The following is a 12770-nucleotide window of genomic DNA, read 5'->3' as shown; positions in this document are numbered from 1 at the left end:
TTATTTTTGCATGACTTTTCCCTTAGAATTCCCAACTTTTCCTTTAGAATTAAACAAGACTGTTTTTGCCAAAGTGGCTTCAAGACTGATACATCTAAATTACCTCTGTTCTGATCTGTTCTGAGCAAAAATGTGCAAGGCTAAAACTGTTTAATAGACAAATATATGTATATGCTTTGGTTTTTGGGATCACAGAAACAGTGAATTATAAAGATGCTTTTTTTACAGGTTTTGTGAAAGAAGACAAATACGATGTGATGATTTTAGAAAGGTTTTATTCAATATTTGCCTCTCTATGTACAGTTGTTAATTCGATGATTTTTTAATACCAGGAATCCAGGATACGCCTCATGCTCATAAACCTCATCCCGGGCATGCCTATCTCCCTGAAGCTCCTGTACTCTCCAGGCCTGAAGTACCACATTCTGCCTCTGTAGTGGGCCTCCTCGTACATGAGCCAGTGCCCCTCCATCACATGGCAGGACATGCAGCCGTTGGACCAGTTGTAGCGATCCATGATGGAGTCACAGTCATCAGTCAACTCCATCATCTGACCCAAGAAGTTCTCCCGCTCATAGATCCTGACTCTGTAGGATCCTCTGTACTGTTGTAGGAAAACACAAGAAGAATCAGCTTTGAAGTAACAGCGTGGTCTTTTTGCCAGTGAAATGTTTTCCCTGTTCTGAAGCAGCGGTACAGTCAAAAATCGATTTTATACAACCAGACTAAACATTCTTGATGTTTGAAATTTGCTCCTTTATTTCGGGAGCTATAAGGCTAATGTAGCTATAAGGCTAACAAGCACTGGAAGCTTATACCAGTTGAACTGTCTACATCATCATACACTTCCCTCAAACCAGTGAGATGTTTAGTAATCTCAAATAGGATTGATCACGTGGCTTCTGGCAGTGCATAACATGTTGTGTAGAAGAATGGACAAAAATATGTAGCATTGCTAAAACAGTTGTAGCAGCCATCTTGAAGCCCCATTTCATAGCTAACAGTATGTCACGCAACGTCAGAAACAAGATAAAAGTAACTTCACACATTTTAGGCAAGTGTATGATGATTTAGGCATGCGGTTTGCACAGTGGTAACACTTGGCTATTCATGTGAAAGCTTCCATTGCTTGTTAGCTACTAGCCTGGTAGCAGTAGTACAAAATGCATGAAGCAGATTTCAGATACCAAACAGGTTTTGGCTGATGGACTACATTTGGGACGAGGGGGAAACTGGGTAAATTTGATTTGATGGCTTTAAAACAGACTAATTAGATCATTAACAAGCCCTTCCTAAATCACAGTGCTCATGCTAGAGCAAGAAATACTTTCACATGTGCAGGACAGGAGTACAGTAGGACCAGGATTAAGAACCACTGTTTTATGTTATGGCAGCGCACATTTATCATACCATAGGGATCATGCGGCAAGATCTGATCCAATCACTCATTCCCCACGAATTCATGTAGTCATTGTAGTCACCCCTCCTGATGAAGTACTGGTTGCCCATGTAGTTGGGACGGTCATAGACCATGAAGCAGCCGCTCTCCACCCTGCACGAGTGGCAGCAGCTCAGGTAGGGGGACATATCAGAGCAGTCGCTGCTGCACTCATAGGAACGTCCCTGGAAGTTCCTGTCCTCGTAGAAGATGATCTGTGAGGGGTGAAAAGCCACACTGCATAGTGCATTTGCAAAGGTGTTTGTTCACATTTTTCAGAGATTCTATCCATGTCCCTTCTGCGGTGCTTACCTTGCCCATCATGATTGTTGGTTTTGGTAGGTCAGAACAGCTTCCAGCTGGCGAACTCACACTGTGCATGGATTAACCCTTACTTTTATACCTGGCCAAAACCCAATGCATATGTGCCACCTATTGTGAAAAAATCCCTGACCGGGCAACATGTACTGAGGCCTATGCGCAGCTGCGATGTATTCATTAAATTTCCACATGACTCAGTCTCCATAAGACATTAGAATAGATTGCACAGAGAAAGACAATAAAGCTGAGCTTTTTATCTAAACGCATTCAATTGGTCTGTACGTCCCATAAGCAGGCGACAATATAACCCTTTCAAACAGTATTGTTTTGGGCCTTTGTACAGCAGGCCTACTGGATTATCATCACAGTCATTATCTGGGCTATAGGGCGATGACCTTTATGTGGCCTCTGATTACACCTTTGTTTTTGCAAGCTGGCACAACGGATCATTGAACTGGTACAAGTCCTATTAGCTTTCGCTAGAGAAATCACCAAGAAACTTGACTTTTTGAGGCACTGTCTGATGACTGGAGTATTTATGATCACTGTAGTGTCTTCACCAACAGTCACTTTTACATATTTGTGATATTTTACACATATAGATTATATTTTTATGATTATATGTGCAAAAACTTGGCTTGCCCCATGAATGCATCTTGTTCTAGTGTTAGCAATGTTGTTAATATGATGTGACTCATACATTTATGTTTCCCTTTTATCCAACACTGTGCACATAGAATATTGAGGTAAATGTAAACTGAAACAGAATATATTCCCTAAAAAATGACACCATAGGCAGATGCTACCAGTTGCAAACTCACTGCTGGAGGTATACAAAGAATCATGCAGGTTGTTAGCAATGTTGCTAATGCGATTTGATTTATATAACTCTGTTCAAGTAATATTTCCATTTCACTAAACACCACACATGTACAATACTGACATAAATATGAATGTATTTGATTCCATTGTCTCCCAAGAGGATCCTCTATATTCTGCTATTTTCCAAAAGGATTATGAAGCGATTCATAAGCGGCTGATGCAAAGATGCTAGCAGTTGCGAATCCACTGCTGTAGGTACACAAAGGATTCTGAGGCTCTTGAAGAGCTCTGGCTAAAGAGAAGGTGACCTCTCCCTGACTGTGCTGGGCTGCCATCCCAAAGAAGAACAAACAGTCTGTCACCAGCTGTCCCCAACGCCATGCCAAGACTGGTTCCCCTCCCCCAAAGAGTTCTTGTTGCTCATGCCCAGAGGACCAGGGGATGGGCGCATAGTGGGAATGCTTCTATGAACTCATCTACATTCCCAGATTTATGTTAATAAGGATGCTGGAGGTGCCGGGAATATTTCTGATTGAGGATCGGTGTCTTGGTGATAGAACTGATGAGGCCATCTGGGAGAAAGTACATTCCATGGATGTGTTTTTCTCACTCGCTAATAGCAAAGAAACTCATGTACATAGAACAAAGGTTCTCATAGCACAGGGAAAGAGTTTCTTAAGGAATCCAGGGGGGTTAAAATTATTCATAAAATTGCAATAAATACCAAGCATTATAATTCATTTACGGTATACTGAGAGCCAGTTACCGTGAAAGACTACTCCATGAACACCGCAAAGGATTTAAATAACTTTTTAAAATGCAGAATTTTAACATAGAATTCAGTTAATGTGTGCATTCACATGTATGCATATACATATATAAAATAAAGGTTCCCTAATTGATCTTGGCTTGAACACTTGATTCTAGGAAAAGCATTATTCAAAATAGAACCTTTATATTATATAGAGGTTCTTTTAACAAGTTCTTTAAAGAAGCATCCATTGAAAGGTCCCTCTTAGTACTAAAGAAGTGCTTCTATGGCTGTCTGATGAAGCCGTTCCGCTTATTTTTAAATATTGCGTCAATTTTCAGAGTTTTAAAACTAGAAGTCCCCGTTCTGTTCTCAATAGTAGACTGAAGTGCCCATTTGGTACCACACTCTTAACCTCCACCTTGCTTCACTTCCCAGTAGGATCATTAGCAGGACACCAGTATCCTCTTATGCACCCTGGAGAGGAGCGCTTGGTCAGGCCAATCAAAGCTCACAGCTTGATCTCAAAGGCCAAGTGCCACTGAACAAAGACCTCTGATCGGGCAGCCACAAAAAAGGATCCTCAATAGACACCAAGAAGTGTTTCATTACTGAAAAGGCACTCTGGATATCTTCAGCGCGGGAGCTGCGGAGGGTGTGATCTTTGTGGAAATCGATAATGTAAAAAGCACGAGAAAAGATCTCCTCGTGTTTTCTTTTATCAGTTCTGCCAATGGCTGCACCAAATCCCCTAAACCTAGCAATGTCTTTGGGATCAGGGCTGTATTGTTGTGCACCAAGAGGTTTGCAAGTTCCTCCGAGGAGCTAAAAGCCTGAGGTGTACATTTCTATAAAGAGGGCACCAAACTGACACTCAGTGTTGCAACTGGGACAAGCAGAGAAAGCTGCTTTTGGACATTAAAGGGGAAAAAGTGTGAATCTAATTTGTTACAGGGCCAGAATGAAATGCCACAGAATTGCTTGTACATACACTGAGTGAGCGCTTTATTAGGAACACCTACCTGTATCTACATTTATGACCTATTTTATCAGCTCCACTTACCATATAGGTGCACTTACTTTGTAGTTCTATAATCACAGAATGTAGTCCATCTGTTTTTACTTTGTTAGTGCCCTTTCAGCCTGTTCTTCAAGGGTCAGGTGCCCCACAGGACCACCACAGAACAGGTATTATTTGGGTGGTGGATCATTCTCAGCACTGCAGTGACACTGATGTAGTGGCGGACTGTTAGTGTGCACAGCAGTGCTGCTGGAGTTTTAAACACTGTGTCCACTCACTGTCCACTCTATTAGACACTCCTACCTTGTTGGTCCCCCTTGTAGATGTAAAGTCAGAGACGATAGCTCATCTGCTGCTGCACAGTTTGTGTTTGTCATCCTCTAGTCCTTTCGGTCGCAAGACGCCGCCCACAGGATGGCGCAATAGCTGGTGGTCTATTCTCAGTCCAGCCGTGACACTGAGGTGTTTAAAAACACACATGAAGCAATGTAAAGTACTGTGTAATACTGATTTCAATCATTTCTGAAAACGGAAAGCAAGTGTCCTAAAAAGAATGGAAGGCAAAGAGTGGACACACTAAATACTGAAAAAAAATATATTAATTTAGTTGTTGAGGCTTCTGAGTAATTTTCTATTGAATATGTATTTTCTACTCTTTTGACACTGAAGCATTAATAACTCCTTAACGGGAGTTGACGGGAAATGAAATAAATAAAGGGCACTCTCTGACTTTCGCACAGTACTGTACACAATACAGTCGTGTGAAATATTCACAATCCAACATATGTTTAATGTCACGTTTGATACTCGTGAATTCAAAGCACTTTTTTGTGCTTAGTCTGCCACTTCTGTAACCAATGGTGTGATGGTAATGACATGTGATGGTAAGTGTCACTATTTGAAGGAAACATCTTACTAATCTCACAGGATAGTATTACCGCTGTTTTGACTACAAATTAAATAATATAGTACAGTGCAAGATCAACATTAAGAGACCCTTATTAGTCCCACAATGGGGAAATTTCAACTCCGCATTTAACCCATCCATGAAGTGAAACACCACATACACACTAGTGAGCACACACACACTAGGGGGCAGTGAGCACACTTGCCCGGAGCGGTGGGCAGCCCAATCCGCAGCGCTCGGGGAGCAGTTGGGGGTTAGGTGTCTTGTTCAAGGACACCTCAGTCATGTGCTGTCGGCTCTGGGGATCGAACCGGCAACCTTCTGGTCGTGAGGCTGGATCCCTAACCTCCAGCCCACGACTGCCCCATTAGGCTTAATTGATATCTAGGAAACTGGTACTGAAAGTTTAAAGGAAACTTGTTGTTGGCAGTGCAGTTTAATACGAAAAATTCAACCACTGTTATAAACAGGCTTACTAGCATCTCACAGCAGTGCCAGAACTTTCCCACTGAAAGACTAGGAAAGCCCTCTTCAGATGATCCATCTTAAAGGCGGGTGGAACTTTGGAAAACTACAAACTAATGGTTCTGCTAACAAAATATCACATGTATTTATTAATTCCCACATTAGTGGCTATGCTAGCAGTCGGAATAATGTTATCACCAATGGGAGGGGAGTTCCTGTTGCAGTATGACTATATTATAATTGCTTATATCAAAATTGATATAAACTCATACTTTCTGTTAAATCGTGTTAAAGGGATGTAATGCGGCTACAGAATATTACATACTTTGACTAATACTACATACTAGTTTTAGGCTAGAATGTCAGTTTTAAGCACGTCAGCCTCCAGTCCTCGCAGGCCGGAACACTGCAGACTTCAGCACATTGCCACATTGAACACACCTGATTCAGCTAATTAGCAAGGCCTTCAGGAACTCAATTCAGAGTTTTAGATGAGGGTAAACACTAATCACTGCAGCACTTTGGCCCAGAAGGTCCCCGGTTTGACATGCCTGCTTTAAAGCTTAGTGGTATCGGTATCAGTCGATACTCAAGGTTTTAGTATCGGTGTGGTATGGTATCATTCCATTCCTTACATTTCCTAAGTATTCGAAACCTCAAGAACTCCTTTTCTGAGCCATTTCAGCAACGCCTAAACTCCTTTTTGAATACTGATGAGGCAGAAACGGAACACTTTGCTATGAAGAACAGACTGCACTCGTATCAACAGGTTTGTTCCATGCCTTAATTATGGCCATCCGGACTCTACTTAAAATGCCTACAAAATCTATATGCATTATTGATTGAGTCTGGCTATATATGGCGCCTCTATAGATTAGCCGCGTGATGCTTCAAGAGTCTATATTGACTGTAAGATGTGGCATTTGACGACTGGTCTCTGACATTCTGAATTTATCTTAAGTCACTATTTTATTGAATCAGAGAAACTAAAGAAACGACGTCAAGACGTAATTGCTGAGGAACATCTCTTCCCGTGCTTTGAGACTCGCCCAGGAACGAGTCCGTTCTCTCTCAGACACTGCATCTCCAGCACAGAGAATAAAAAATTGCTGAAGGCTTTGAACTAACAGCTTACGCTCTCGGATGGTCTTGCGCAGGCAGAGTTGACGGTTCTCAAGGCAGTGGGGCATATTTTATTTATCGCCCATAGCAAGGGGCTTATAGGAGGCTGAATCAAATGAATGCAGCACAGCTACTTAATACAAGTGATTTGTTCCAGAAGTGTCAGAGTAGGCTAATTTCTCATGCTCCATGTGATTCCTCTAAATTTCAAGAGATAAGGGTTGTATTCAGCTGTACTAACCAGGTTCTAAGCGACAGCAATCAATCGTAGTCAGTGGACTACAGTTTGAATCTTAATAGAATTTCATGTATTATGGGTGGAAACAGAAAGACTGGGGTGACCCTGAAAGTCAGACATTGTGTTTTTCCTACTTGTCTGGGGAAATGTGCCAAAATGCAGTCTATAAGGCCAACACCACCATATGTCAGTGTGATATCTCTTGTGGGTTCTGGTGTATGTTGATCTCTCTTGACCTTAAAGGAAAAGTGTGACCCCGAAAGTAAAATTTACACTCCTTCACCCCAAATGAAGTCAATGAGCCAAGAAATGTTTGCCCTCAGGTTTGTTCCTTTAGTTTTTGTTTAGTTTAGTCAAAGTCCTTATAGGAAAGTCTATTCACTCAAATGCCATGGTGGCAACATCCCCTGGCAGTTATTTCCAGTCATATGATACCAGACTGCTATCTATTTGAATGGAGAGAGGCCTGTAAGCTTGAAACTGAAAGCTTTCTTTTTTGTTTATTTATTTTTTCAGGTTGTTCTGGCTGCTACAGACGCACAACACACACAAGCCACGCATCTCTAAAATAAATACTTTTCTCCTTTTCAACAATCGTAACTTTTAAGTTAATGTAAATGGTTTTTCTTCTATTGCATTTCTGTTGGTCCATTCACTATCAAAGTTTCACACAATAAGAAGGACCTGCTGTGTTAAAACGATGTAAAGATGAAAGATGAAAATTAACAAAAGGAGAGATACGTTTGTTTTGGGGGGGTTTTTTGACAGCAGGTTTATAACAAGAGCTCTTCCAGGCTATGCCTTCATCAACAAGCTATTTTTATTTATTTATTTTTACAGAAAGGCAGAATGTCCCACAACACAGCCGCCGTGTTAAATGTAATATTCTATTCATTTTCCAACCAGCAAATGGTCTCCTCCTCCTTTATAATATCTCTAATTTGGTTAGACTGGAGCTATGGGGCTAGCTAACAAGTAACAGAGGCTGACGTCTACAAAACAGGACAAAATTCGGCCTTCAAGATGACTGCTAGTATTAGTTTTAGTCGTGGGACTTACTTTTGTCTATTCTGATAGACAACGGTATCACAAACCACATCAGTGATATCAAACTTCTAGACTTGCAAAATCTAGACTTCCTCATCAACTCGACGCAGTTTGAGGCAAGCGCTTTTGCGACATACGTATGCAGGTAGCACAAGACGGCACGGTGGCGTGGTGGGTAGCACTGTCGCCTCACAGCAAGGAGGGCCTGGGTTCGATTCCCCGGCTGGGCAACCGGGGTCCTCTCTGTGTGGAGTTTTCATGTTCTCCCCGTGTCTGCATGGGTTTTCTCCGGTTTCCTCCCACAGTCCAAAGACATGCAGTCAGGCCAATTGTGTAAAATGATCAAATCGTAAGTCGCTCTGGATAAGAGCGTCAGCCAAATGCTGTTAATGTAATGTAAAGACTAATTGGTGACTATTAGCCTCACAGCTCCAATGCAAAACTAAAGAAACAAACTTGAGACATCCAATATGTTCTGATAAAGGGAAAACTGCATTACTCTTTTACCAAGCTATTACTTTAATCACCAGACACTAAATGTAGCCACATTATCTCTATTTTCTGTCACCTCCATCTCCATTCTCTCATCACCAGCCCTGCTATTTTTAAGCTCAACCTGAGCCCCTCGCTTGTAGCCCACTAGTGATGTGACTGCGTGTGAAGATAAGGATTCTTTATCAGCACACATGATAATCTGACTGAAGGTGGTGGCAGTTTGTGTGTTTGGCAGGCTGTCCGAACTGCGACACCTCTATCCAAAAAAGCTGGTAGCGAGCAAGCCCCTGCTGCTCTGGCTGGGTCTTTAATGAGAGAGATGAAAGAGAAGACAGACAGCCAGGCTGCTAACTGGGGGTGCTTCTGTCGTTCGCGTCCACCCGGCCCTTACTGCGCCCACCCCCCTCCTTCCCTCGATCTCTCTTAGCAAGCCCAGCAAGCCCAAATCCACTGCTCTCCGTCTTACAGTTTCATTGATCATAGTATTATTCATTCTGTTTGTATCCAGCCTTGATGTGAAGACATACCGGCCGCAAGTCTTTTCTTGTCCTTATGTGTAGTACATGGATTTATTTCTGAGCTACTAGATACAGAATCATTAAGCAGTTAATCATTTTGATGAATAATCTGATTAGTATTACAGTACCTACTCCAATTACACGAATTACACTATAATAACTTTGAATTCCTTCAATCCTTTCACAACAGCTTAAGGGAATACCCTGGAGTCTTTCAACTTCACCTCCATTTGCTGCATCTGTACTGTATAGTCAGTTACCCTGCACACAGTAAAACAACAGAAAATCCATCAAGTCAAAAAGCTGCTTCAGCATCTGCCCATTGATTTCCGTTATAAGTCTTTTTTAAGGGCTCTTCTGCAACATTTTCGCTATACTTCTTCATTTTTCCATTACCATTTTCAACCCCTCTTTATCTCAGTGGAAATAAACAGGGTGTTTTTGTTACTGTGCCTTTGAGACAGACATATGGAAATAACGCTGTTCTGACTGGCTGCCTTGTAATGTCCCTCTGTACAAAATGCAGTTCAATGCAGTTATAACTTCAGTGTTAATAGCTGATGCTCAGCTGCTGTAGCTGAACAGATGGATATATGTAACCGCACTGGTCTTCAGACATCACAAAAACCAGCAAGCTATCCGTTTTGCAGCTTCGTTTTTAAAATATGTATGTTGACTGGAGAGTGAGCAGCCTGTTTTAAACTTTAATAATGTTTACAGATTACAGGAAGTAGGAAAAAAAGTTAAAAAGTAACAATTTGATAAGGCAATTTATTGAGTTTAGAACGTAGCCACTGAAACTGGGGCTGAACAATTTTGGCAAAATATCTACCATTTTTCTGGCCAGTACTACGGTTTACTTGCGAACGGTTTCTATAAATTGAGGCATGGGCTTTTTTGGCCAATAAAACCACTTGAATGCTTACATAATGTGCCAGGCCTGCCAGTTATTTGTGGCTGTGACGTCACAGCACATGGATGTGTGGTTGTTTTTAATTAGTCAAATTCATCTAAAAGCAGTTCGCGAACTCCATGTTATGTTAAACGTCCTTACTTAAAGCTTGCAACATATTGCTGACTATAGACGATTAGAAAATTTCACTGTTTCAAATTGCCATTTTGATAAAAAAAAACAATCTTTCCTTAACTCAGGCGGACAATTTAAAAACTGAACTGTGGTTTTATCAAAGCTAAATCATCAGCTGACAAGTACATTCAATAAGAGTATCTACAGTTGCATTACAAAATGATTTCCCTCAGGCTATGGGGAAAAGAACTGACCCGTATTCAGACCTTGAGCCCTCTGACTGTGAACAAGAAAGAAAGCCCATAGGTTTGGGTCTGTGGGAAATTCAGTCTCATCTGGTGCAGATCTCATTGCGCATCAAACATCAAAGTAACAGATTCCACAGCGAGCATGGCCTCGGAATAACCAATGAATGTTGGGCTGGGATTGGGCGATGTTGCCTGACCGCAGATGTCAGCGAGGAACATCCTTGCTTACAAATGCAATGCTTTTGACACTGACAAGTCATCGCGTTCCCAAGTACGATTTACAGTCTGAGGAAGTGGCAAAAATAGACCGGGCACTGGGCTCCCTCTTGTGGATGGACAGTGTCATTGCACAAGAAGCAGGTCAAAATTTCGGAATTATCCCGTCCTTGAAACGTAAGTCATCCAGAGGAGTTTTATGTGAAGTGGTTAATTGCAGAGAAACTTAGTTTTCTTCACAGTTGTGGTGATAGGAAGCGGGGTTCAATATGTCTACAACACAAATACGGCCTTTTAATTTACTTTCCAAAAACACCAGTGAACTTGCATGTGTCTGTAGTTTTTATACGTAATGTTAATAATGGTAAAATAGCCATGAATCTAAAAATAATTTGTTTTCTTCAATGACTATTTTGCCTTGCAACGCCCTGCATTTATCCCTCCACCATGAACGGATCACAATAAATGGACGCAAAAACATTTTAAGCCGAAACTGTATCACAAACCTATTGTAAAACAATGTCTTGGACATCAGGCAGTGTATTCATAACCACTTCACATACAGTTACACTGTTAATCGCAACTATTTATTCGTAAATTTATCGTTAGCTATAATTTCATGATTGTGACAGCCCTTCACAGAGAACTCTCACACTTCATCCAGTGATTTGCTCTTCTTTCTGATCTTCCCCATAACACCCTGCAGCTGGTTCACGGTCTCAATCATATGCCGGAAACTGTCGTGGACATTGCCCATGCCTTCACGCTTCCAAGACAGCCGCAGCTCCTCAATCCATCTCAGCACCTCCTCTAGCTGCTCCTGAGTCTCTCTCTGCTCCTCCAGTTCAGCCAGGAGCGCTTGTTTGGCGCACACTTCTGCCTGGTAAGACTGCTGCAGGTCGGCAATCGAACTTTCCAGCTTCAAAAGCTGTTCCTGGCTTTCTGGATACTTCCGGTGGGGCTCGTCTTCAGGCAACAGGACATTTTCAGGGATCGACAGCACGCTATTCACCAGCAGAGTTTCCATGCGACTCGACAGCTTCCTAAAGCGCTCCTGCAAGAAGCGGAGGCAGTTTCTGGTGCATTCTCGGGTTTTAAGCTGAAGCTCCTCCGGTGGATCTTTCCCTTGGGACAGTTTCCGCACGAACACAGACTCCACGACCACCAGCATCTCATACAAGCAGTCCTGGAAGGCGCTATTCACTCTCATCATGCAGGTCTGTGGGGTGAACCCAAAGAACTGCGCCTCATACAGCTTGAGGGACTCTGAGGTGAAGGACCCCACTGTGAAAGAAAGGAGAAGAGAAATATAACTCACTTGCTAACATGTTTTCACACACAAACTGACCGTTTGATCGAAGAAATCCAGCCAAGAACATATCAAAAAATACCTCTTTAATAAAGGACGTCAACACTGTTGAACAAAACATATCATTTACTCCTCAGGCTGTAGTTTAGATACGGACACGAAGCTGACAAAACAGCTCATTTTCAATTCATTGCTTTCGTGATGTCCAAAAAACACAATGCATTTACATTTATCCACATATTCAGCCTATAGTAGTTTGACCCCATGCCGAAGTTATGAGGAGTGATTAAAGGCAAAACCAAAAACAGCCTGTGTAATTCTAAAGGATAAAGAGGGGTTGGAAAAATCATAGGAATGATGACTGATTTTTGGTACACAAACATTACTGATACAGCCTTTTAATGTTTGATTGTCCAAGTGTCACACTGGCACCCAATACTGATATTTATTCAGAATGTTCATCTGAACAATCCGAGATTTAAAATCCATGAACCTACATGTACCTGTAGTACTAGTGCTGAACAGATTTATTTTACACATCCAAATGTGAGTAGACACCTGCTCGACAGCTTTTCTTCTGAAATCAAAAGGTATTAATAGGAAGTTTGTCCCTGCTTGCTGGCAGTAACAGCCTCTACTCTTCTGGGAAGGCAATTACATAATATGTTAGAGCAATGCTATGAGATTTTGATGGCATTCGCCCCACAAGCATTAGTTAGGTTCGGTAGTTCTGGATCACAAACATCACTCCAACTCATCCCAAGGTACTGGATTGAGCTCCGTCACTCCAGAGAATGTTTCCACTGCACCACACTTTAGCATTGG

At 41.8% G+C, this 12770-nt stretch overlaps 2 protein-coding genes across 2 annotated transcripts in view; both read right to left on the bottom strand.

Moving 5' to 3' along the window:
- Positions 1-322: 322 nt before the first annotated feature.
- The window catches only part of LOC108427307 (gamma-crystallin M2-like), a 19031-nt gene continuing 6583 nt past the window's right edge, over positions 323-12770 (bottom strand). Inside the window, exons 2-3 of the mRNA XM_037533493.1 lie at positions 1411-1653; positions 323-604 (exon numbers count right to left, since the gene is read on the bottom strand). Coding sequence (XP_037389390.1) covers positions 323-604; positions 1411-1653 — 525 coding nt within the window. The remainder of the gene's footprint in view (positions 605-1410; positions 1654-12770) is intronic.
- mis12 (MIS12 kinetochore complex component) overlaps positions 9901-12770 on the bottom strand; it is a 2954-nt gene continuing 84 nt past the window's right edge. Inside the window, exons 1-2 of the mRNA XM_037533439.1 lie at positions 12755-12770; positions 9901-11920 (exon numbers count right to left, since the gene is read on the bottom strand). The exon at positions 12755-12770 is cut by the window's right edge and continues 84 nt beyond it. Of these exons, the coding sequence (XP_037389336.1) occupies positions 11286-11920; positions 12755-12770 (651 nt within the window). The 3' untranslated portion in view covers positions 9901-11285. The remainder of the gene's footprint in view (positions 11921-12754) is intronic.

Source organism: Pygocentrus nattereri, chromosome 23 (assembly GCF_015220715.1).
Source record: "Pygocentrus nattereri isolate fPygNat1 chromosome 23, fPygNat1.pri, whole genome shotgun sequence".
Taxonomy (NCBI): Eukaryota; Metazoa; Chordata; class Actinopteri; order Characiformes; family Serrasalmidae; genus Pygocentrus; species Pygocentrus nattereri.
Note: the sequence above shows the minus strand (reverse complement) of the source record. Positions and strands in the feature narration are given on the sequence as shown.